The 27,390-nt window shown below is 39.2% G+C and overlaps 1 protein-coding gene across 2 annotated transcripts; it reads right to left on the bottom strand.

Moving 5' to 3' along the window:
- Positions 1-1,862: 1,862 nt before the first annotated feature.
- LOC146680708 (uncharacterized) lies at positions 1,863-27,073 on the bottom strand. 2 transcript variants are annotated; one of them, XM_085450040.1, is made up of 12 exons: positions 27,029-27,073; positions 23,939-23,983; positions 23,339-23,393; positions 18,036-18,115; positions 17,808-17,863; positions 16,066-16,280; positions 15,192-15,463; positions 12,074-12,187; positions 7,372-7,513; positions 6,232-6,321; positions 2,899-2,927; positions 1,863-2,298 (listed from the first exon to the last, which is right to left on the bottom strand). In XM_085450040.1, exons 4-12 carry the CDS (start codon positions 18,063-18,065, stop codon positions 2,020-2,022), a joined length of 1,227 nt encoding a protein of 408 aa, XP_085306166.1. In that variant the 5' UTR covers positions 18,066-18,115; positions 23,339-23,393; positions 23,939-23,983; positions 27,029-27,073; the 3' UTR covers positions 1,863-2,019. The 2 variants fall into 2 exon arrangements, with proteins under 2 accessions (XP_085306166.1, XP_085306167.1); XM_085450041.1 differs by lacking the exons at positions 23,339-23,393; positions 23,939-23,983; positions 27,029-27,073 and having other exon boundaries at positions 18,036-18,158.
- Between the last annotated feature and the right edge of the window lie 317 nt (positions 27,074-27,390).

Below are 27,390 nucleotides of genomic sequence, written 5' to 3'. Positions count from 1 at the left end.
CCCGCAATTATTCATACCCCTGGCAAATTTTGATTTAAAGTTACTGTTATTCAACCAGAAAGTTATTTTTGGACTAGAAATGACATAGGTGTCTCCCAAAAGATAATAAGATGATGTACAAGAAGCATCATTGTGGAAAAAAAAACATTTCTCAGCTTTTATTTACATTTGAGCAAAAGTGTGCAAGCTGTTCTAAAGTATCCTAATTACCCTGATTAATTGGGAACAGCTGGTTTAATCAAATCAACAGGTGAAAAAAAGCAGCTCTCTGCAGTTGGTTTGTGGACAGTCATGGCTAAGACAAAGGAGCTCAGTGAGGGCCTGCAGCTGTGCATTGTGGCTGCTCATAAGTCAGGAAAAGGCTACAAGGCCATGCTGTATCTAAGCCACTTCAAGTTCCAGTGGCTACAGTGCAAAGTATTATTAAAACATATAAGATGTTCTGAACTGTGGAAAATCTCAGAGGATGTGGTCAGAAGCCAAAAGTGACACCAGTGCTGGCCAGAGGGCTAGTGAGAGAGGTGGAAAAGAATCCACGGATCATCACCAAGGCCATCCTGGTGAATCTGGGCTCTGCTGGTGGCAATGTCTCAAAGCAGACAGTCACTGCACACTGCTGGGTTCCACAGATGCAGACCAAGGAGGACGCCACTTCTCCAGATTAGGCACACAAAAGCTTGCTTGGCCTTTGGAAATGCTCATCTGGGCAAAGAAGACGACTTCTGGTCTTCTATTATGGTCAGATAAAACAAAAATGAATTGTTTGGTCACAATGATGTTTCCTTCATTTGGCGTAAAAAAGGAGAAGCCTTCAACCCAAAGAAAACCATCCCTACTGTCAAACATGGTGGCGGGAACCTAATGCTTTGGGGGGTGTTTTTCAGCCAATGGACCAGAGAACCTAATCACAGTAAATGGCAACATTAATAAAGAACAATGCATGATGATTCCCAACAACATCAGACAGTCTGCAGAGAAAATTGGCCTTGGTCAAACGTGGACATTTCAGCACGAAAATGACCCAAAACACACAGCAAAAGTGGTGAAGAAATGGTTAGCAGACAACAACATTAACGTTCTGCAGTGGCCCAGCCAGAGTCCTGACTTGAATTGAGAATCTGTGGAGGGAGCTAAAGATCAAGGTGATGGCAAGAAGACCCTCCAACCTGAAAGATTTGAAGCTCATTGCTAAAGATGAATTGACAAAAATACCTGTGGAGACATGCAAAAAGCTGGTCTGCAATTATAAAAAGCATTTGATTGCTGTAATAGCCAATAAAGGCTTTTCTATTGATCATTGAGAAGGGTATGAATAATTCTGGACATAAAAGCTGGAAAATGTTTTTATTTTTCCAGCTTTTTTTTTTATGATGCCTGTTGTACATTGTCTTATTATGTTTTGGGAGACACCTGTCTCATTTCCGGTCAAAAAAAACCTTGCTGTTTTTATATAAAAGTAACTGTAGGTCAAAATGCGCCAGAGGTATGAATAATTAGGGGCTTGACTGTATATACTGTGGAAGAATTAATTTCACTTATGTATCATTCACATTATTTTATTGTATAATGCCTTGGTGCCAATGGATTTTAGCAAGTCTCAAACTCATGCAGTTAGACAGATGGTGGGGGTCTGGTAAGGAAGTTGAGGGAAGCAGACCACTCCACAGGGAGAATCTTTGTCTCTTTGAGACTCTGGGAGGTAGCAAGGGAGTGTGAACCTTAAGGTGTGAAACAGCTGTGTACTGCCTTTTGTTCCGGTAGGAGGTATTTAACTGAGAGCCATGCTAGGCTCAGGAGAGACTCTGCTGATCTTCGCGATGATGCATTCTCTCACCAAGCTTGGTTTACGTTTTTGTGTTTCGATTAAAGAATGTTAGCTATCGCTCACCACTTGTCTGCAGGCTTTATTAAATGGAAAACTTCCACAACAATACTTACATATACGTCAAATATTTCTCATAGACCTGAAGAGTGTCAGATTAATGTTACAATATGGAATGTGGACTTGTGATCTAAATGTCAGATTGGTGTATCCACAGTTAAGAGTCTTAACTTTTCCACCAGGTCATTCCTGCTGATCTTCAATAAAACGCTCTCCATCACTTCTACAGCTCCGCTTATCTCATACTTCTGCACCATGAGATCCACCATTGCATGCCGCTCTGCCTTCGTAAGCTTGTTTTCTTGGATGGGCTTGATGTTTTTCCACAGCTCAGACTTGAGGTGCCACTTAAAGGTGTCAAAGTCCCCATCATCTAAATCATTCAGGATCTCGAGAAGCTCAGTTGAAACTTTCAGCTAAAAATCAGAGTTTAGTGTTAGTTATTTTCCATGTTACTTAAATTTAGGCAATATTATGTTAATGTAACTTTGTAACAGTTCAGAAGGGACTTCATCCCATCATCCACAAAAAGATGTTATTTGTAATTGATCTGTGTTGGCCTTTTCCTAATCTCCAGTATCTAGACTCTAGATACTGGAGTCTAGATACTGGACTCCAGTATCTAGACTGGAGTCCAGTATCTAGACGAGTGACATGCTTCCTCCTTGCTCTAGATTCTAGAGCAAGGCGGAAGCATGTCACTTGTCCTGGCTGTTCATTGCCGCAGGAGTCCAGCTCCTTGACTCGTTCTTGCCACTGATTAGCTTTCCCACTGTTCTGCAGTTTTGACCTGATTACTGGGTCTAATTCATGACCACTTTTGCAATAAAAATATTATTCCATCTATTATTTCCATCCACAGTAATTATTACTTTGAAGCATGGAAATATTCTTAGGTCAACAGATATGACACTGCAAACACAGAAACAACAGTAACGGGGGAGCCAGGGTAAAAAATCAAATCAACACACAGAAGAGCAGCAATAGTGGGCAGGCTAACAGAGCTTAAAACTCACCTTTGGTGCGACATTCACCTCTGGAGAACCTGAAATAAAAAAGGAAAAGACAATACAAACAAAAATTTACAAGTCCTGAAATATATTTTTGCTGCTATAAAACAGAAAAGAGTCAAAATGGAATCTTACAGACTTTTTTGTTTGTGTTTTTGCTTTTTAAGTTTTGAATTGTGCAAATTTCTTGTAACAGGCAGTGGACCAAGGACAGTTTCAGATCACACTTTCTGATGTGGTTCGTATGATTGGTATGTGTGGTCAGTGTTTGGAAGGTTACTTTTAAAATGTATTCCACTACAGATTACATAATACATGCCCCAAATGTATTTTGTAATGTATTCCATTACGTTACTCAATGAGAGTAACGTATTCTGAATACCTCAGATTACTTAATATATGATCGTGCTTTTACAACTACATGGATGTCCTATTATGTACTATTGGTTCAGAATTGAATTTCAAACACTGTACCTCATAAAATGTTATTTGACATAATCAAGGTCCACTGATCACTGAACACTGGCATGTTAATGATTATGAAACTAACCTCGCAGTCAGTTATAGTCAAATATAAAACTGTTTTCAGTGTGATGATCATAACAGATCACTACTGTCCACAGTTTTTTTTTAGATATTGATAATAAAAACTGCAATGTAGTCACTGTGTCCATCCTTTTATATTTAGAATTGATTGTAAATTGACTCATGGTAAATAAATATAAAAAATAGCAAACTATGATATAACTGGGATTTCAATGTTTTTAAAAAAGTTTAAAATAATGTAAATTAATCTGCTCTGCTATAGGATTTTATAAGTGTCAGTCAGCTGGTTCAGGTGTAGCAGGAGGAGAGTAGTCAGAGGGAAACCTGCAAACGAGCAGGTTTAGGTCACAGAGACTGTTACCGTGGTAACTGACTCACAGTTGACTCTCTTTATGGAGCACACCCAAAACTCTGGACATAACCGATCCTGTGAGTTTTATTTTGTATTATCTCAGCTGCAGACTCATATTTATTTAAGGATGAGAGAGTAGTGTGTGCAGCTGTTTCCTGTAGGCTGGGTGACAGGCACCTGCAGGCCTGGTGGGTGTGGCCCTGCTAGGGCGCTGGCCACACCTGAAGACCATGCCACACACCTGCTGCTGATCAGGCTCATCGGGGGAGCTATTTAAGAGTGTGATGGAGCTCCCACCGGTGTGGGATGATTGTGAGAGACTCCATGTCAGTGTCTTGAGAGCAAAGTCTAAGTTAGTGTATGCCCACAGTCTATTGTTTCCCCCCCAGGAGGAGCGTAGGAAGCCTGAGAGCAGCAATCACTGGGAGTGCACACACACGGGAGCGGAGAACGTGAGGCAATTGGGAAGAAGACACGGCACGGGAATCAGGGAAGAGCACAGGGGTTTTTTTGTGTGAACTGTTTACATCACTGTAAATAAACTCACTGCTCATCATTAAGAATCCTGCATCTGGGTCCTCATTCCCCACTTCCCACGGTCTGCCACACAGACTTTGACACATGCAGCTTTGATATGATGTTAACAACTGCAGTGTATGTGTCGTGTCTTAAGATCAGACAAAAGTGCTTATAGAATGATAACATCGTTGGAAAATCGTTTACTGCAAAAAAGAAAAAAAAAGTATAAATCAATGAATAATAAATAAAACTTCTTATATTTATTGTTCGTCTTTTGCACTGAATTAAACTGGAACCTCATGATCTCATTTTTATGCATACTGCACTGTATATGGGAGAGATCACAAAGTTTACTTTGACTTTGAATAAAGTTGCATCTAAAAAACAAAACGACTTTAGATGCAACGGAAGAACTTTCAACCCTCGTACTCTCCCAGCAGGGGACTTAGAAATCCTCGAGGAACGGTGATGTTACTGATTGGTCAGTAAGCATTGATTTTATATCTGCTGACTTCTTATTTGAAACCAAACCTGCTCCAGAGCTGGTTAGGCTCACAAAATGAGTTAACATGGATATTTACTAGTGATGTGACGTTCTGTATCGAGGCTTCGAAGCTTGTGTCGAGTAATGGAGGGGGCGTTCCCGCAATGCGCGTATCGAGGCTTGCTTCATTTATGGGAGGAGCTGAAAATGATGACGTCCGATGCCTCGCTGCCCGGCTGTACCACATGACTGGTTCATGAAGTGGTTCGAACTTTGCCGCAAGATATGACAGCGATATAAACCCCTCAGACTTCATTCAAAAATGTGGGTGTTTGATGGAGAGTTGCGGTTAGTGAGAGTTTGGAGACAGTTTGGAGGTTTATGAGAGTGAGGAGAGAAAGTCAGGAGAGAATGGAGCCAGCTAAGAAGAGGAGGATGTCCTCCCCTGTGTGGGAACATTTTGATCTTATTCCTCCCAACAAGGTATGTAAATTTCTACAGAAGATGTATTTTCATAATACTGATGCTGCAATACAATTTATGTTAAGCTGTCTTTACTTTTGTACAAGGTGAAGTGTTTGCTATGTGCCAGGGAGCTGGGATATAACAACAACACCTCATCCATGCTTAGGCACTACAGAGCTTTGCATGAGAATAAGGGGAACATCGATTGTGGAGCAAGACCAGGTGAGCCATCAAATCCCATGATAATATAGCATGCAGTAATGTTACTAAATGATATAACAATATTATACAGCTGTAATAAGTTACGTGTGTGATATTTATATTTGTGCTTTGTCTTTATTGTCTTTCCTCAGGAGAACAATCTCAAATAGATGAAGACCTGGTTAGCATGGTGATTGAGGACTCCCAGCCATTTAGCATTGTGGAGGACAAAGGATTCAAAAGATTTGTTAAGTCATTAAATCCTAGCTATGTTCTCCCCACTAAAAAGGTCATAAAAAATTTTTACAGAATAAAATGTGAACAGGCAGGACTGAGGCTCAGTGTGTAGCTGTCCATACCTAGCTGTCCATACCAAAAGCACAACCACTGTCCACACCCCAACCACACCTCACCTCACAGTAAATGATCATTTCCATTTTAAGCATTTCCAAATAATCATTTTCCATACTGCCAGTATAAATATACACAGTGTACTGCTATTACTACAATATACATGTTTTACACACTCCTTTTGTTGTTGACATTTACAGGCTGTGTGCAAAAGGCCACACTCTTCAAATTCATGCCAACTAATATTTTTACGTCCAGTAGGTGTCCTACTAGAGCAAATGAAGCTTCAAGAAGCTTTGCGCTGGGGTGAACCAATTGGATGAAAAGCTTCAGTGCTTCATGAAGCTTCATCTGCCCATCACTAATATTTACCCTGATAAATTGCAAACTACTTCCATAGTACGGACAACCCCGAAGTTACCTGGATGAGGCAACATCCTGCTTTGCGGTACACTCTTCTGGTGAAGCGTCTGACAACTGCTACAGGAGACAGGTGGAGAAGGAGGCACAGCTGAAAGTGATTGAGACAGGTGAAGACAATTAGGGTGGGTCTGACAAGAAGAGTGAACAAACATTAGTAGGGGTGAGGGGAGGAAGACAGGACAAAAGACACTGTGAAAAAGAGACAGATATTAAAGCATGTTGGTGTGGTCATTAGCACTGTTGTCTCACAGCCTGAATTTGTTTCCACTTGGCCGAGGCCTTTCGGTGTGAAGTTTGCATGTTTGCCCCATGTTTGTGTGGGTTCTCTCCGGGGACTCCAGCTTCTTCCAACGTCCAAAAGCGTAGTTAGTGAGGTTAGGTTAATTGGCGATTCTTGATTAAATGCAGAGTTGGCGAATAAACACATAGTGTAGTAAATAAGAAAAGCTCAGAGCATCAATGGATCTCTTAGTTACAGTGAAAACTAAAGGAGCTTTATCAAAAATTAAAGTTTTAAGCCTATTCTTAAAAGTAGGGAGTCCAAACTGGGAACTGGTTCCACAGGACAGCAGATCTGTGATAACTGTGATGAACACTGTACACTCATATGTTTTGAAACTCATCATGTATAATTAATTAGACACCTGTGTCAAATTAAACCCTTTTAGGTAATGGTTTAATTATTGCTACATTAATACGTAATCTAAAACAAAAATCTGCCTCCTGGTTACAGCTCTGAATTGTCATGTCTTGGGGGTTTAATAAATTTGGCAAAATTCCTATCAATGAGAGCTTCTCTACTCCAAGTGTAATGGATGCTGTCTCTCCTGATATCACCAGGCTTTCCCTAGAAAGTTTCCCAGATCATTTTCTGGACACCACTAAGACAGCCATGGATTCAATATGTTACGGGTACCAGAGGAAACTACATTTCAATATTGTTTTGGCAACATTAACACTGATTTAGTATTAATTTTAGTTCAATTGGTGTAGCTGAGTGACCATCCTGCCACTCCAATCGCCCTGTCATTTCCATTTTTCATGAAGAGCTACAGAGAATACGAGGAGTCTTCTTTTTATTTCTATAGTATTGGACACTATGAGAGAAAATGATGTTGCTGAAGGATGAAGCCTTTACCTGCCATATCAATGTCATGCTCCCAGACTTCTTCATTGGTTTGATCTTGAACTGTTACAGTGACTTCTTCTGTGTTTACATTAAAACGGATCTCAAATGTTGCATAGTAGTTTGGTCCAAACTCCATGTCAAATTCAGCTTTCTGAAAACAAGAATCGAGGTCAATGCCTTTATCCATGGCACGTTTATTACAGTTTTTCTCAAATGTTAAAACACAAAAGCCAATCCTGTAACCCAAATGACCAGTAGTCTAAACACATTTACTAAATGTAGCCACCATATTCCAGTACCATAAACACATGTCACATGAAGACACAATTCACAAAACACAACCCTCTGTACTCATAAATCTAAACACATTTTTCCTTGCTAAAACACATGTTGCAAAACAACTCTGCTCATATCCTCAAATGAAAGCCCATGTGATGCAAAATGCTTGCCACAGTCACCAATCTTTGAACACAGGGAACACACCTGGTGTCATTCACTACACACAATGACTCAAAATTGAAGACACTTGTTGCTAATGCTGTACCCACATGTAAAAGCAAGTTCAGAGTGCACAGTATGCTGAAGGTTCCAAACAAACACAAGGGATGAAGGCAGAGTCAGGGGAAGAGGAATTTGATGCAGAGGAGGGAGAAGAGCTGGCCCTGGAAGAAGAGGAGCAGGCCAATGAGGAAGAGGAATTCAAACTAGAAAAATTTGCATTTCCTGCGAAAATGCAGTGTGGATGCTTTAAAGCTGAAGCTGTCTGCAAAAACTAGCTGAAAAAGCTGAAAAGTTGCAGAAATTGTAAAAACTTTGCAGAAGCAAAGGAACTTTGCTAAAATGGAATAACTTAGCAGAAAATAAATTTAAAAAACAAGAAGGAACAGCCAACAGATACACACAAACTCAAATATGTATACACAAATGCACAGAGAGAGACACACGGAGGGTCTATGCCAGTCAACCAGTCTGAATATATTCTATTTTTTTTCCAACAATGAGATGCTGCCCTAAAGAGGGTCTCTCTCTCTCTCTCTCTCTCTCTCATGCACACACACACACACACACAAAGGGAGAGAGAAGCATGTTTTCAGTCAAGCAGCCTGGGAGCTGCTAAATTTGAATCCACAGAGGCTGTGTACTTTTTCCCGCCAAAACAGGTGCACACACGCAGCACAGAGACAGGATTTTTGTAGTCTATTTCTCATAGTGAGGATTCCCCTCAAACAAATGACCATAATTTCCTAACTGTATTGGCCAGAACGGTCATTCTTACAACGTTTTGTTCAGAAGAGATGGGGGAATCGTCAAGTGTCGAAAATTTATCATTAAAATATGAATTTTTAGAGATATATGATATCGATGACTTGTTGGCTTAGAAGCCACGAAGGCCCCAATATGCAAATTTGAATGCCTCAGCCCACATATATGATTGGCTGGGAAGCCGTGCAGGCCCTGATATGTAAATTTGAATGCCTTAGTCCTCACAGAGGATTGGCTGCCTGGGGACCTGGCAGAAATATATAGAAATACTATGATTAAGCATAAATACTACATTTAGCAGAAATACTACATTAAGCACAAATCCTATAATAAGCAGAAATACTATATTAAGCAATATAAATATCCTATAAAAATCCTATAAAAACCAAAAATACTGTACTATGATTTGGTAGAAACACTATAATTAATCAGAAATACTATATTTAGCACAAATCTTATAAAACAGCAGAAATGCTATGATTTAGCGCAATAGTAATAACTTAAACAGAAAAATTGGAAAAGCAAAATGGACAGCTGAAAAAATGCGGAACATCCTAAGGGTCCCTCAAATATACTTGTTGAATGAAAAAAATCGGCAAAAAATATATATAACAGCCACACAATCACAAATATGGACACATATGGAAACACACATGCACAGAGAGACACACACACAAGATCCAAATCAGTCAACCAGTCTAAATATATTGAATTTGAATCTTACAATGAGATCATCCCATAAAAAGGCTCTCTCACTCTCTCTCTCTCTCTCTCTCTGTCTCACACACACACACACTCACTCACTCACACACTCACACACACACACACACACACACACACACGGAGAGAGAAGCAAGTTTCTAGCTCAGTCAAGCAGCCTGGGAGCTGCTGAATTTGAATCCACCAATCAGAGAGGCTGTGTACTTTTTCCCGCCAAAACAGGTGCACGCAGCACAGAGAGACACAGGATTATTGCACAGTCTATTTCTCATAGTGATGACTCCCCTCAAACAAATGACCATAATTTCCTAACCGTAGGGGCTAGAACGGTCATTCTTACACCGTTTTGTTCAGAAGAGATGGGGGAATCTTAAAGTGTTAACAATTTATCATTAAAATATGAATTATTAAAGATATTTGACTGGTAATGCACCATAACTGAGTAGAGCAAAGCAAAAAATGCCTTGACCTGCCCTCAAACAACGCTTTGTAACTCTAAATCTATTTGGAGCATCGATATCATTCTTTCACCATAAGAGACAGCAGGATTTGGTGAACAGTCATGGAAATTTTCAGGTCTCTGTGGAAATCCAACAAAAAGTTATGACAAGAGAAAAAAGTGGTTCATTTCCAGAGTTTGAAATCTGAAGAAATCTGAGCGAAGGACGAATTTGCTACCCTCAAACAAGTCTAACTCATTTCAGAACGGTAATAGGTGAGAAAGAAATTCTTGAATTGTGAGTGTTAGGAGTGTCTGAAGATATACTGGGACAAGCCTCATGTCTTAACTTTGTTTTGTTAAGGAGATATAACGATTCGAATATGCCTCTCATTACAGAAATCAAGCGGTGATTTTGAACAAACTCTCCATTGACTTTCTATGGAGAGTTTTCCGACTTTGTGTTGGTCTGAGGAGATTTACAAACATTCTATAAGTCCCACAACAATGATGGTGACATTTCCTGAAAGCCAGCAAAAATACCTAAGTTTTGATGTATAATTTGTGGAAGTTGAGTGAAAATTGAGCAAGTAGCAAGAAGTTGTTCGGACATGAAGAGAAGACTGCAAAACCTTCAGTGGCACACTGGAAGCCAAGAGCATAGCAACCATAACAACGCATGTATTTTGTGAAAAATCACAATTTTGCAACTGAAAACTTTAAGAGGCATAAAAGTAAAACGGTAAAAGATTTGAAAAAGCTGATTTATACCTGAATAGCCCAATAATTTGAGAACATTTTAAAGTTTGAATGGTTGCTCTATGTGAAAATATGAGGAAGTAGTTAAGTTTCAAAAACAAGCAAATTTTAGCAGAATTGCAGAAGTTTCCCATTCATTTCAAATTAAAGGAAAAAAGCTTAATATTTTAAAAAGTATAATAGTGAAAAATACCAAAAGACATAGCCGTCATTAGCAGAAATAGCAGAATAGTTTAAAATTTGAACGGTGAAAATAGCACAAAAATTGTGGAAGTAGATCCACGGCGAAAAGTGTACGGAAACATCAAGAAGGAACTCAATAGTGTGGATGCTTAAAGCATCCACACAATGAGAGGAGGAAGAGGAGCGACCAATGAGGAAGAGGAGAAGGCCAACATGGGAGAGGAGAAGGTCCAGGAGGGAGAGCAAGACAACCTCGCACCATCATTACGGACGAGATGCGAGCAACAGCTCAGCGACATGATGCTGCACAGTGATTGTGGTGTGTGTGTGGTGTGAATAACGTAAATAAAAAAACTTCAAACCCTGTTCATGTTTTCAAGATTACTGTTGTGTGCAATAGATTCTGTTTTAGCATTGAATTGTGTTACAGTAGTGTACGTACATGCAGGATTTTCTATAGATTTATACTACTCATATGAAACTCACAAATCTAAATGCCTAATCCTCTGCAGAGATCTACGACGATCCGTTACTGTATAGCTTCTAAAATATGCATTGGCAGTTATGAAACAAAGAACCTTCTCACAAATTGAGCATTGTGTTTTCAATTGTTTTGCTGTAGTGTGTAATGCTGTGTATAGTGTTTACAGTTTTGACAGCTTCGAGCTGCTCTCTTGGTGTGGGAGTTTGAGTTTTGCAGTGGGAAGGTGTGGTTGTGTTTATGTAGCTTTAGAGAAGGGTGTTGTGTTTGGACATTGGGGGACCTGGTGGTAACGTTTGTGACATGTGTTTTAGCATTTGAGAAAAACTGTAAGCTTTAGCAAGGTTACCATTCACAGTGGATCACCAGGGGCCTCTATTTCAGTCATGGTTCCTACTCAGTATATGCGTGTCCATTTTGAACAGGTGACAGTTCTACATGATCCCTTACTCTGTTTGTGGGTTAATTAACTAATAGGCCAGTAAAATGTCTTCTAGTACTTGCATCAAATTTAGCTTAACACTAGAAAATGACTTTCATTCAGCATATCAGTCTACAGCAAAACTGTTTTGGAGTTTAAGGATGTCAGATTTTTTTCAAACAAAGGAGTTTGACTCTTCTTGATGGTTGATATATTTTGTCATGTTTAGCAGCTCAACCTACAAAGCTTTATGTTTTATTGCTAAAGAGAGAATTCAGTGTTCTCTTATTTCTCTTTCTGTATCAGATGAGTATGAAAAACAAAGCTATTAAAATGCCTCCCATCTCTGTTTATATTTGAATTCAACATCCTCCAGGAAGAACTGGTATCCTGTTCTCTACAGTAGTACAGGTAGCACTAGTCATTTTTCTTGTACAATATTTACCTTGGGTTGGATTTTCCTGGCTGTTGGACAGAGAACAGTGTAAGTCTCATTTTTGATGAGTTTACAGTTGGAAGGCACCGGGATGTAAACAGAGTGTGGATGCTGTGCTTTCACCTTAAGGAGACACCAGAACATTTTATTTAGAGGCTTAATTTTCAGTAGAGGCCAAGTGACACATCAGAAATCAGATCACTTTCAACCTCACAAGAATAAAAGAACAAAAATAAAATATTTTTAATGTTTAAATGATTCCATTTGAAAGTTTCTGAGCTCTAATACACAACCATAACCTTTGAAAATAAACAGCTCTGTGAGTGTGCTCAGCGATATAACTGGAAAGAATTGTCTCTTTCTTTATTTACTGACCTACGGATGCTCAGATTCCCCAAATTATTTCCTCACCATTTTGTAATGTTTTTTTGTTTTTTTTTAATTTCATGTTAAACTATGGGGGAAGGTGGAGACACCAGGTTGCATCCTCTGTCAGAAGAGAGGAACCTTGGAGCACATTCTAAGCTGCTGTCCAAAAGCCCTGTGCAAAGGGAGATCCCAGCAGAGGGCCATCAAATTGGCCACCAACGCAGCAGAAGCGGCATCGAGGTGGTTGTGGATCAAAAGAAGAGAGGCGTGGCATGTAGGGTAGAGCTACCTGGACACAAGCTGGGGCTTGATCAACCCTAGCTGGGTCACCTGGGAGAAGGGGCCTGATTGTTGAAAGACCCGGAACCACTTATGAACCCAGGTTACATCACTGATGTTACCGATGTAATACAAAACTGAAAATTAAACAATTTTCAGTTTTGTATTTCATTACAATTTTACATCTCATAAGTGTGTATACATACAAAGTACATTTTAGTGATTAGTATAAATACTAAATAGAGTTTAGTACAAAATTTTGAAATGCACAAACATCTCAACCATTCCGTTGAGTATGGCGTTATTTTGTGCCTCTATTCTGAGCGCATGTAAATAATTTTTGCAAATACAAATGTTACATTTTGAGAAGAAAATTATTTTGAGCAAAGGAAAGTTTAATTTGAGTGAACAAAATTCTTTGCTGCGTACAAGAAATGTATTTCAGTGTTTGCTATCAAACATATACACACACAGCCCCTTTCGGTCAGTTTTTGCTCTTGCTCAGATCTCTGCTCTGTGTGCTCACAGTCATCTGCAGACTTGCTCTCAGTGTGTCGCTCCCGCTCTCAACATCTCTGCTCCCTGCACGCACAACTCTTTCTGTACATTGTTATAAATGTGCCACAAAACCAACCAATCACAGACTTGGATGCAAAAATTGATTGGCTGTTTTGGTTGTAGCTAAATCCATTTTTGGTTAGTATGATTAATTTTTTTTTTTTAAATATATAATTTTTAGGACCATTGTTGGTTTAATTCTCCACTGGATTTAGCTACACTTTGGACAGTGTTCCTGGAATGCAGTAGCTAGCAAGCTGATTGGAGACCAAAACAGCAAATCAGAATTGTTGCATCCAAGTCTGTGACTGCACGAGAGGGACTGTTATTGTATGTGTTATGGACAGTGTTGGTCAAGTTACTTGAAAAAGTAATCAGTAACTAATTACTGATTACTTCCCCAAAAAAGTAATCCCGTTACTTTACTGATTAATTATTTTCAAAAGTAATTAATTACTTAGTTACTTAGTTACTTTTTAAAAACACGATTTACAACCTGAAGAGGTGATAAAGCGATAGATCTTTCAGCCCAATTCTACTTTTTCTACATAATCCATCATACAAAATGTAATCAAATGGAAAAGTCTCTTTTTTTTTAAACTTGTTTTATCAGTTTTAATCTTTTAACTTTATGCATCAAGCAAAAATTTAATTATATGCAACATTCTCTGACTTGAATAAATTAGTTTAACATTTAAACCTATTTTCTGCACATTCCAGCACATAAAATAAAATATTTTTTGTGTTTACACTCAGTCTTTCAAATAGATGCAAGTAAAACACAGCAGAACATAAATAAAGTCAAAGACTCAGCGGTCATAGCAGGACTATGGTAGGCGGAGGTTTACCCTGGTGCAGGTGTGCCACGGTCAGTTGAAGAATCCGCGACTTTCTCTGTGAGTTTCCCATTACGTCGTTGCGCACTCGGTGCTTGCTTGGAAGTTTAGGGGGGTTTTTTTCGCTGTAAAAAGAAGTTTTCTTCCCACGCACGATGGACACTAATGTTTTTGTCACTTTTTATGGAATCAAACTCAAAGTAAGGTCAGTACTTCCACGCTTTAAACGCTGCACGCTCATACTCTCCCCCACAATCGATATGTGATCCATTGTTGATCTGCACACAGCTGTTGTCACTAACGGCGCCCTCGCTTACGTCACTGTCGTGAGACATTCTCGCAAAAAAAATCACGGTTTTAGTAACGCAGTAACGCAGCGTTACTACGGGAAAGTAACGGTAATGTAATTACCGTTTTTGCAATAGTAATCCCTTACTTTACTCGTTAATTGAAAAAAGTAATCAGATTACAGTACTGCCCATCTCTGGTTATGGATAATAGCAAACACAAATACATTTCTTGCACGCAGCAATAATTTCCTCCTCACAATTCTAAATTTGTACTTGCAAAAATAATTTGTGTGTGCTCATAAGAGGTACAAAAATAATGCCATAGTCAGGGGCTTCCATTCAATTCAAATATTTGCTTGAAGAACGCTCTCCTAGTGGATGCCAATTGTAACATCACAATCTCAAGGTATACTGGAGTAGCTCCCAAAATCATCATGTATGAAAAAGAGTCTGAAGACAAATGAAATGTGAACATGTGAACAGCATAAAACAAAGTGCAGCTGAACACAGAAAGATGCGTGATACTCGTCATCTCCAGCTGGTGTTTGGGGTTTTGCTCAGCCATCTAACATAATGAAAGCTTAGCTGTGTTCAACTTCCTTCATACACCTCAGGGAAAAAAAGAAAGTAAATGGACTGATTTTTATATCTCACTTTTAACTTGACACACAAAGCACTTTATACACCTAACCTCATTCATACCCATTAATAAAAGCACTTTTGTTTTGACATTATATTTTGCTTGCACTAAAAGTATTGAAAGCGATGAAGATATAGCATTTGATCCAACTTTACCTCGTGCAGAGGGACGTTGCATGGCAGGAGAAAAACATCAAGGTTTTGTGTCTGTGCTCCCATCGGTGTTGCTCTGACAAACAGTAAAACTTGGCCCTTAACTGGATTCTTTATGGTCAAAAACCTCTTTATGAAATCCCAGATAAGCCCAAAGGCAGAGAGGTGGGAGACTTCTACAATCACATGAGTATCTGTGATCTTCAGTGGCTGTAGGACGCTAAATCCATCATCGGAGAAGTTGATGACAGACAGCAAGTCATCAGAGAGCACAGCTGTGAAAACAGAGACAGTTTTTGTCACTTGTTCAAATCTAATTCTGAGGAAATGGCTAAGCACAACTGTCTATAATTTGAACAATAATTGGCTTTATGTGTTGCTAGGTTAGATTTTTTTCTCAGTTGGATAATTTTATTCTACAAAAAATACAAACCCAGATCTCCAGTACGGAGCCCCGCAAGCGACACTGGAGGGGAAAAAAAATGAAGATGAACTCGCAAAGGTTTTGCCCTTGCGGGGTTCCATACTGTAGAGCTACAAAACATCTCAAATGTTTAGACATTTTACTGTTTCATGAAAAAGATTGGCTCATTTTCAATTTGATGGCAACGGCACATGTCAAAAGGTTTGGAAAAGTACGTGGTTCTTAAAAAGAAACAGCTGGAGCACCATGTAGTTAACCAGGTTAACTGACAACAGGTCAGTATTAAAAGAGCTTCTTAAAGAGACCGAGTTTTTAAATTGTGGATCAATTTCAGAATAAGCACTGCTGTAATAGTGTTTTGTTGTTTTTCTGTTCCCAAGTCTGCAACCATGACCTTTGAAAATAAAAGCTCTTCAGAGTGGAACTTTGCAGTCAGTACAGTAATTTGTTCACCTTCATCTGTTTCACAATGTGGGAAGTGGAGTTGACGAATTGCATCCTCACAGCCCTTTATCTCAAACAGCGGCCCTGCTGCCATCTTTCCAGTTGATTGGAGGATACTCTGATCCCACTGGATAATCCTGTACAGAACTTCCACCTCCTGAGTCATGTCAAACACCAGTCCAGTCAGAGAACACTGGAAGAGACCCAAACCAGGACACTTGAATCTGTGGGAAAAAAGAAATGAAGAAAGAAGAGAGAAATAGATGCATGGAAGTAAAATACTGTAGCACACAGTCAGTAGATGTTCTATCTACTGTTGCTGCACTGGCTATTTGAATAAATCAGTGCAACTTTAGAGGTTTAGACATTTCTAGATATTAGTGCTGGGCAGCATTTACATTTTTTAAAGAGTGATTAATCTCATGATTCTTTGTGATTAACTGCATTGTCAAAGCAACATTCAATAATGAATTCAAAAGTAGTATATTATGAACTTATTATACCGTATTTTCTGGAATATAATGTGCACTTGAAATGCTTAAATTTTCACAAAACTCAACAGTGCAGCTTGTAATCCGGTGCGCCTTATGTATGAATTCTGGTTGTGCTTACTGACCTCGAATCGATTTTATGTGGTACACAGCGCTCAAAAATCTGTCAAAAAATGTTTTAATTAAGACTTTGGTAAGCTACGAAGCTGCACTGCTTGATGGATTGTCGGCGCATTACAGCTACTGTAGTCAGGAGCCTTGCGGAGCAATCTGGGTCCAAAAATCCATCCGCTTCACGTCCCAAAGTCAAATCAACACTGCGGCGTCACTGAGAGTTAAAAACTGTCCAAATTCTTTCATCCTTAATAAAATGATCAGTGTTGCTGCTTTACTGTCCTGAAGCAGTGCAGCTGTGCACCATTGTTGCACAGCTGTCTCAAGCCCAGGAATATCAGCTTGTCACAGTGTAATCATGCCTTCAATATTTGAGATATGATGCTCAAGAACACACTAACTGGCCTCACACTAACACAGGTTAGCAGAAGATCTGGCATAGACTCATTGAGAGCACTGGTCTTATATGCAGGCAAGCCATTTGCCAACAGGTGCAGATGGTGATTGGAATGAGCCTAATCAGCCTGCAGTTTGTAGATAACCACTTCGCTATGGCGAATGTTAGCTTGTCCTGCTGTCTTGCTATACTGCTCCCACATGCTGCATCTAACATAGTCTTTCGAAAACTCCCGCAACTGCTTGTTTGGGTGGGTGGTTTTCTGGCATCAATAGTGTGTAAAGCATTAAAGTGATATTTCAGGTTTGAAGCACTCCGGTGATAAGAAAACTCAAAATTGCAGTGCTTACAAATGCTGTCTACAACACTGCTGTCTGGAACAGTTTTAGAATAAAAAAGGTCAGTGTAAAAGAGCTGTATCTTTTTTCTGGCTACTACTCCTTTCACCACCTTTTACTTCTCATTAATTGAGCATTTTAAAAATAAATTTTATACTCTAAAGGTGTTTTACACAGCATCTCATGGGACTGGTCATGAATCCCTCATTAAAAAAAGCAGAGAACCACCAGCAGATAACTGTGGGGTCCGGAGAGACTACTTCACCATTTGGACACAAGCTGAGACCTGATGAGCTCCAGCAGTGTCATATAGCATGAAAGTAGTATTTCTAAGTATTGTACTTAATTTGGAAGACTATTACTTGTAGCTGTCAAAATAATGTGATAGAAATTTTTATGCAGAATGATTACCTGTAGGAAATGTTTCCAGATTCAGTTTCCACTTCAGGTTCAAAGATGGATGTAAGCTGGAACATAAAATCCCAATAAAATACACTGAAGTTTTGGTGGTAATGTACCAAAACATGGAAAATTTCAAAGTGTGTGCGGTCTTGGATTCAGAACAATAAAAATTCTGAAACCAAGATTTGAAGATTCACTCTGTTGCAGCAGATATTTAAGCAATTTGATTTAAGGTACCTGCTGAGTCCTGAAATCTTTTTGGACCATCAGCCCAGAGTAGTTTCGATTTTTTCTCCTCACAATGGCCTTTAAGTTACCTAATATAAGAATATGAAGAACCTATTATCATATATTCACTAGAATTCGCTCACTAAAGTTAAAGCATATTTGGGATCTAAATTGGATCAATATTTTGATACCAGGTTCATTGTTTGATCACAATTGTTTCAGGGTCAGAATAATTTTCTGTATAGTCATATAGCTGTGCCAGTGCCTGAGGGGATGCTGAAGTGGACTGTAGCAGAGAAATGTGATTTATTCATTTACCTGTATAGTTCTTGATCGTGCACCCTTCTCATGAATATTTCAGAGTTGCAAGTATGGAGATTGTAGTGTGATATGGACTTTAGGGTGTTTTTGTTCTCCTCATGGTAATTAATCACGACACTTTCCTATGTGTAATTTGGCCCAATTTCTTGTAGTGTAGACTTTTAATAGTCTTTACCAGTTTATTATGACCTCCATGTGATGTTTATATTAGGTGCATAACTAGTGGCTAGCTTAATTACTTTGTGGAGGCGCGTGAACACCATGTCTATCCTGCTATTGACCTGTGTGGCCACTAGATGGCTCTATTGGATTATATTTGAATAGAGCAAGCCCATAATGCAGGTATGTCAAACTCATTTCACACCATGGGCAGCATACAAGCGACTTTGACATTAATTGGGCCAGACCAGTGAAACGACATGAGAAGCGTGTAAAATTCTAGAAAGAGTTCTGGTAATTAGTGATGGTAAATTCGATTCTTTTTACTGAATCGAGTTTGAATGAGTCACTCACCAAAGTGAATCGGGTTTTTTTGAGTCATTTGAGTCACTGAGTCAGTTGACCAGAGAGTGCAAAAAATGTACATTTTCACACAAACTTAATTTGTTTCTCTTTTCATGTAAATCCTACTGCTAAGATGAGTGATTGAAAAAGAAGAACTATTTTTATAGAGCAAAAAAGAAAAAAAAGATTTCTAAAGGGAACATTTATTTTATTTATTTTAATTTTATTTTATTAGTATTTTCCTCAAATGTGTCAAATATATATTTTCTCATCTAAATGTCCATTGAGCTGTGAGCCAGGGGGTCAGTAATGCTCCTTAACACTGGTTGCCAAACAACAAGAAGAAGCTGTGAGCCAGGAGGGAGGGGGTGAGTGAGTCCTGAGTGATTCGCTTACACTACGATTCAGCACAGGAAAGGAGGGGGTGAGTAACTCAAATGTGCTGTTAGCATGTTAGCAGAGCTAACTGCTACTGTGAACCGACGAGCTATTGTCTTGATGTGAGCTTCTACTCAGGGTTTTTTCTTCCAGTTCAGGGCAGAAATGTTTTTGTTAAGTAACTGGCTGTAGTTTTTTCCACACAATTTTAATTATAAGCTAGATATATTTCTACTAATGAAATTAGTTTGCTAACAGCAACAGGGATGAGTCAGTGAGTCAGTTGGGCTTGTGAATCATGATTCACTTGTCAGTAAAGTGATTCTCGAGTATCGAACGATTCGTTCATGATTCGCACATCACTAGTGGTAATTCATTGCCAGATTAAACAATATAAGTTTTCATTATTTCAAAGAAAGAAAAAATACACAGCAAACAGTAAAGAAATCGGGAACTTTCTCTCATTTTGTTTTGTTTTTTTATCGATGACTTTATTACTTTGGTGTAGTATGAATGAGGGAGCTTCTGTATTAGTAGGAAAAGTTGTAAAACAAGGCCCTACAAATAAGTTGGATTTTGATTTGAAAAGACAAAACACCGCGTCACAGACCCAGGACCATGACACTTAGAGCCTTTTGTGGGCTAATTTTGGATCCTTGGCCTTATGTTGGACAACTCTGCCTTAATGTCTATAAAGCTGGAGCAATTTGCTTCAGACAAACTGTTTGGAATAACACTGATTTACGAACTGTTAACAGTTGTTTAACTAACTTAGGATGTTACTGTCATGGTCCTGAGTCTGTCGACTCAGTGTTTTGTGTTTCTTTATGCTTTTGTTTATTCTGAGTATGTATTCTGTTATGATTTGCAATTTGTTAGGGTTTTGTTCTGTGTCTGTGACTGTGACAGACTGTGTTCCGTCTGTCTATGGTGTCACACTGTCTGCTTGTGAATCTGTCTGTTTAGTTCAGTGTCGTGTCTGGTTCTCTGTGTCTGAGTTTCCTGTTTTATTCTGAAGGTCCCCATCTCATGTGAGTGTGTTCAATTTATGTTTCCCCTGTGTGTTGCCCTCCTGTCTCTCATCCCCTGATTACCGGTGTGTGTATTTAAGCCCTGTGTGTTGTCCTGCCTGTTGTTGGTTCGTCTATGTTCCATGGTGTTCAGTTCCTCCGTCTGCGGCGCTCTGCCCTGCACCCTGTTTCTTATGCTCTCAGGTTTGTCATTTAGTTTTCCCAGTTTAGGTTTCTCCAGTCGTTTGTCATTCCTCACTGCCACTTCTGTAAATAAACGTCACTCTCATCACCAGTCAACTGCCTGCATTTTGGGTCCTTTTCCTCCTTCACCACAGGGCTCACCCCGGCAGCCGTGACGGTTATATTCATATGTACTTGTCATGCTCCTGAATCAGGCAACCCATTGTTTATGTTTTTGTTTTTTCTTTTTTTTTGTTTTTTTTAAGAATTAATATTCTGTAATATTCTTTAGTTGAGTATTCCTTATGGTTCTGTGTCCCGGCTTTCGCTGTGTCCACGTCCCATGTGCAGTCTGTTGTGTCTCGTGCAGGTTTAGTTCTGTCCCCGTGTTTATTCTTCTGTTTCCCCGTCATGTCTTTGTTTTGTTCAGCCAGTCCACATCTCAATCTGTATCTCTGTTTTTGTTTTTTTGTATAGTCCTTTGTCGTGTGTTCAGTGTATTCAATTTTGCTTCCCCTTTGTCTCGTTGTCAGATTAGTCGCAGCTGTGTTCCCCCCTGTTCCATAGCCTCTAGTTAATTCCACTTGTGTATTTTAGTCCTTCCCCTCTTTCTTGGTGTGTCCCCCACAGTAGCTGTGTTCTTGTCTAGTTCTAGGTTCTCCAGTCATGTAATGTCAAGTCTCATTGAGTTGTTAATTGAGTGTTACTAAAGGACAAGATCAGAGAGGCTAAGGACAATTACAGGAGGAAGCTGGAGTGGAAACTCCAGCAGAACAGCATGAGAGAGGTGTGGAGGGGCATGAAGACCATCACTGGATTCAGGCCAACCAACAGCAGGGGAGCTGAGGGAGGTGAGAATAGAGCCGACGAGTTGAATCTGTTTTTCAATAGATTCGACACCACAGTGTCTGCTCACACCCCCACAACCTCACCTGTAGTCAGCCTGGAATCCAGAGCCACACCACTGTGCCAGCCTCTCTCTTCACATGTTGCCTCCTGTGAGATTCCTGACACCCCTCCCCCACCCATCACCTTCACTCAATACCAGGTTGAGATGCAAATGAGGAGACTTCACTCAGGCAAGTCTGCTGGACCAGACGGAGTGAGTCCCCTTGTCCTCAAGACCTGTGCCCCCCAGCTGTGTGGAGTCTTTCATAAACTGTTTATGCTGAGTCTGAGTCTGCAGAGGGTCCCGGTGATGTGGAAGACATCATGCCTCGTCCCTGTACCAAAGACGCCTCGTCCCAGTGGCCCCCAGGATTACAGGCCCGTGGCACTGACCTCCCACATCATGAAGACCCTGGAAAGGCTCATCCTGGACCAGCTGCGACCCATAGTAAGACCACATCTGGATCCCCTTCAGTTCGCTTATCAGCCTCGTCTCGGAACAGAGGACGCCATCATCTACCTGCTCAATCGTGTCTACACCCATCTGGACCAGCCGGCGAGCACTGTGAGGGTCATGTTTTTTGACTTTTCCAGTGCTTTCAACACCATCAGGCCGACCCTCCTGGGTGATAAGTTAGCAGCGATGCAGGTGGATGCTTCTCTGGTGTCCTGGATTGTTGATTACCTGACAGGAAGACCACAATATGTACGTCTCCCACAGTGTGTGTCTGACAAGGTGATTAGCAACACAGGGGACTGTCCTCTCCCCCTTCCTCTTCACCCTCTACACCACAGACTTCAGCCACTGCACAGAGACCTGCCATCTTCAGAAGTTTTCTGATGACTCTGCGGTGGTTGGATGCATCAGCAGGGATGATGAGACAGAGTACCGGGCTGTGGTCGACTCCTTTGTCACGTGGTGTGAGCAGAATCATCTGCAGCTCAACGTGGCAAAGACCAAGGAACTGATCGTGGACTTCAGGAAGACCAGGAAACACTTGACCCCTGTTTCAATCCAGGGGGTCAGTGTTGACATTGTGGAGGACTATAAATACCTTGGAGTATACTGTACATTGACAGTAAACTGGACTGGGCTAAAAACACCACAGCACTTTACAGGAAGGGCCAGAGTCGTCTCTATTTTTTGAGGCGACTGAGGTCCTTCAACATCTGCCAGAAAATGCTGAGGATTTTCTATGAGTCTGTGGTGGCCAGTGCGATCCTCTATGCTGTTGCATGCTGGGGGAGCAGGCTGAGGGTCGCAGATGCCAACAGACTTAATAAACTAATCCGTAAGGCCAGCAATGTTGTGGGGATGGAGCTGGACTCCCTCAAGGTGGTGTCGGAGAGGCGGATGCTGTCCAAGATAAAGACAATGTTGGATAACACCTCCCACCCACTCCATGACATGCTGGTCAGTCACAGGAGCTCGTTCAGTGAGAGACTGAGATTACCGAAAAGCACCACTGAACGACACAGGAAATCTTTCCTGCCTGTGGCCATCTCCCTGTACAACGCATCCACTTAACACACTGTTTGCTGCTACAACTACACATGTTTCTTTTCCAACTATTTATTTATAAGTGACTTATGTATGTATGTATATATATGTATATATTGTACTATTCTTAGTTAGCGTATTGTCTGTCTTGTCTTAATGTTGGTTTAAAATGGAGCACTGTAACAAAAAATAATTTCCCCCAGGGATCAATAAAGTATTCTGATTCAGATTCTGATTCTGATTTGTCGAGTTCAAGATCATTAGCCTTAGTTTGTCTTTGTTTCTTTCATTAAGTATTGGTGTATTTTATTCTTAGTTTGTCCTATTTTAGTAGAATCCTCTGTTCGGATCCAACCCCTGCCTGCCACACAGCTCACCATGACAGTATATTATATTTCATAAAAACTCACATTCCTATGTATGCTATTGTTATGGTACTGTACAAATGCTGGAATATTAATTAATTAGATTGCATTGCCGTCTACATGCATTATAGCTAAGGTGTGTAGGTGTGTGTGTCCTCTTACCTCTCCTCTCTGGGGGAATACTGGAGCGCTGACTAAGCTAAGCCTTTCTGTATGGCTGTCATCAAGAAGACACACACAAAAGGTCCATTAAGATTAGAGACGCCCTGTAGTACTGCTATGTTTTTTGCGACAATAAACATCATGGCTGACATCAAACATTAATCACTGCCATCCAATCCTAACCAGAAAACTTGTTTGACAGTACAAGAAGAAACAACAGAAATACAGACAAACAGGAGTAAAAACATCAGTATAGTGACAGCTCATGTTTTTACTACTTTCATGCTCTCATGGTTATTTAATATGTTATGTTACTTATTATTTTATGTTAATGCTATAGCTTTGGAAACATCGCACTTAGAGCATATTTGTAGCTTTCATATTATTTGGATTGATCATTTTTAAACATAATGAATCTGCTTGTGTGTATCTCACTGCTGACAGACACCATCCTGCTGTTGAAGTTTGCTGGTGACACAGCAGTGGTGGTTCATCACATTAGTGGTTTTATAGATGAAATGCGAGATTTTAAACTTGGACTAACAACAGTCTGGAGAAAAACATTTTGTTCTTATTTCATTTCACATTGGTTTAAATTACCTTGTGCCAATTGATCCATATAGTGAATCTCTGGTTTGGCCCCCCCTGGTAAAAATAAACACAATAAATAATCTTTACAACAAAGTAAAACAGCTGACATCCGTGATCATTACAAAGTACTAACACAGACTAGAATACTTTTTACATCATACATGCTTCCCTGATCTCATATATTATTAGAAAACACTGCATTGCACTTCCATTGGTCCCCAGTTATACAGAAATCCATTAGTTAAACTGCAGGTATGTCTTAAAGACAAATAACTGAATTTAATTTAATTTCCTTCTCATAAATGTTATCTAAATTCAGAATATAAAATATGATTTTTCATACTTGGGCCAAAAATACAATCTTAAAGATTCCTCACAGTGTTAATAACGTAATGCCATCCAGAGCAAGCATATCATTAGACACCATGTTGAGTATGAGGTGTCCTTCAGTGTGCATATTAAACAAATATGTAGGACTGCTTCCTGTCATTTCATTAATATTTAATATTACTATAATTAGAAACATCTCATCTCAGGGTGAGGCTATGAAACTACTTCTAGCCTGGACTGCTGTAATTCCTTATTATCAGGATGCACTAAAAACTTAGTGAAAAACCAATTATTATTGCCAATTATTTTGTGAATTATTACAGCAATAAAATAACAAATTTAAAATCTAATATGAGCAAAGGCGATCCCACCTTATCACGTCGTCTTATACAGGATGTTATCATGAATAATAAACTATGCCAATTTAAGTTTGAGGCAGTGAACGTGCAGATGGTAGAGCGCTTATTGACATCACTTCCTGACGATACATCCTCCGGTTCTGATAACATAGACAGTAAACTGCTCAAAGTTGCAGCCAAGTTTGTGTCCCTTCCTATATGTCACATATTTAATAAATCTCTGGCATGCAGCTTATTTCCATTGCAGTGGAAAGAATCGAAAATAATTCCGATTCCTAAAAACAAGAATGACATTTTTAATGGTGTCAACAGCAGACCTATCAGTCTGCTACCCATTTTAAGTAAAATTATGGAGAGGATTGTCTACGAACAAATTCAACATTATCTAATAGAAAATCAGTTACTCACTCAGTTTCAACATGCCTACAAACCTGGTTATTCCACCAGTTCAGCTCTCATTCACATGACAGATATCTGGTACAAATACCTAGATAAAGGGAATTTGGCCGGGGTGGTATTTCTGGATTTTAGTGCTGCATTTGATTTAATAAATCATGATCTACTGATAGATAAACTAAAATGTTATGGATTTTCACCAGCTGCTTTGTGCTGGATGGAAAGTTATCTGTCTGGAAGAAGGCAAAAGGTTTATTATAATGGTTATTTCTCGGAGGGCCGCGAAATGAACTGTGGTCTACCCCAAGGCAGCTGCCTCGGTCCACTTCTCTACTCAGTTTTTACAAATGATTTGCCGTACGTCCTGGATAAATCTCATCTTGTAATGTACGCTGATGATTCCACCATGTTTTATTCAGCCAGTAGCCACTCTGAATTGACAAGCGTATTACAACTAGATTTGCTGAACGTGTTTGATTGGATAAGTAAAAACAACATGATTATAAACGTGACTAAATCCAAATCCATGTTAATAGGAAGTAGAGCACGCTTAATCAACAGTCCACAACTAAATCTTTCCATAGCTGGATCGGCATTAGAACAGGTCACCCAGATTAAATTACTTGGTGTTACCATAAACCACCACCTTTCATGGTCTCAGCACATCAATTCTGTTATTAAGAAAATGGGACAGGGCATAGCTATAGCTAGGAAATGCTCCTTTTATATTACTTCTTCAGTTATGAAAGATGTCATTAACGCATTAGTATTATCTCATCTAGAGTACTGCTCAATCATCTGGTCTGCAGCTAATAAGACAGATCTGAACAGACTTCAGTTAGTCCAAAATAGGGCGGCCAGATTAGTGTTAAGGTGTTCATACTATACAAGTATTGACAAAATGCATGATAAACTTTCTTGGCTTTCTGTACAAGCTAAATTATACTATGGCTTACTTGTATTTTTAAAGAAAACAATACTGTTAAACACACCACACTTTTTTTGCGCTCAGTTGCAGTATCCAGATGAAATTCATAATCATGCCACACGATTCTCAACCAACCACAATTTAGTAATTCCTCGTGTTAAAAGTAACTTTTTGAAAAACTCTGTTATATTCAGAGCATCGTTTCAGTGGAATAAGTTGCCTGAGGCAATAAGAGAATTGGCTTCAATTCATAATTTTAAAAATCACCTAAAAGCCTATTTAGGCAGTTTTTAATGTATTTGTAAAAAATTGTAGAGGGTAATATCACTTGTAATGGAAATTGTGTATTTTGTTTGAGTGTTTTGTTTTGGTTTTCTGCTTTTATATAATTTTTAATATTCACATGTTTACATTTCAGTATTGTAAAACTTTACTGTAGATCTAATTGTTGTAACATTTTATTTGGAGATATTTGATGGCTTGGGCCCCAGGAAGACTAGCAACCACTGTTGTGGAAGCTAATGGGGTTCCTTATAAATAAACAAATAAACAAATAAACACACAAAAGGTCCATTAAGATTAGAGATGCCCTGTAGTGCTGCTATGTTTTTTGCGACAATAAACATCATGGCTGACATCAAACATTAATCACTGCCATCCAATCCTAACCAGAAAACTTGTTTGACAGTACAAGAAGAAACAACAGAAATACAGACAAACAGGAGTAAAAACATCAGTATAGTGACAGCTCATGTTTTTACTACTTTCATGCTCTCATGGTTATTTAATATGTTATGTTACTTATTATTTTATGTTAATGCTATAGCTTTGGAAACATCGCACTTAGAGCATATTTGTAGCTTTCATATTATTTGGATTGATCATTTTTAAACATAATGAATCTGCTTGTGTGTATCTCACTGCTGACAGACACCATCCTGCTGCTGAAGTTTGCTGGTGACACAGCAGTGGTGGTTCATCACATTAGTGGTTTTATAGATGAAATGCGAGATTTTAAACTTGGACTAACAACAGTCTGGAGAAAAACATTTTGTTCTTATTTCATTTCACATTGGTTTAAATTACCTTGTGCCAATTGATCCATATAGTGAATCTCTGGTTTGCCCCCACCCCCTGGTAAAAATAAACACAATAAATAATCTTTACAACAAAGTAAAACAGCTGACATCCGTGATGATTACAAAGTACTAACACAGACTAGAATACTTTTTACATCATACATGCTTCCCTGATCTCATATATTATTAGAAAACACTGCATTGCACTTCCATTGGTCCCCAGTTACACAGAAATCCATTAGTTAAACTGCAAGTATGTCTTAAAGACAAATAACTGAATTTAATTTAATTTCCTTCTCGTAAATGTTATCTAAATTCAGAATATAAAATATGATTTTTCATACTTGGGCCAAAAATACAATCTTAAAG

The sequence above is a fragment of the Copadichromis virginalis genome, linkage group LG23 (genome assembly GCF_057382275.1).
Source record: "Copadichromis virginalis isolate Kocher_CV1m ecotype Utaka linkage group LG23, C_Virginalis_male_GT1.1, whole genome shotgun sequence".
NCBI lineage: Eukaryota > Metazoa > Chordata > Actinopteri > Cichliformes > Cichlidae > Copadichromis > Copadichromis virginalis.
Note: the sequence above shows the minus strand (reverse complement) of the source record. Positions and strands in the feature narration are given on the sequence as shown.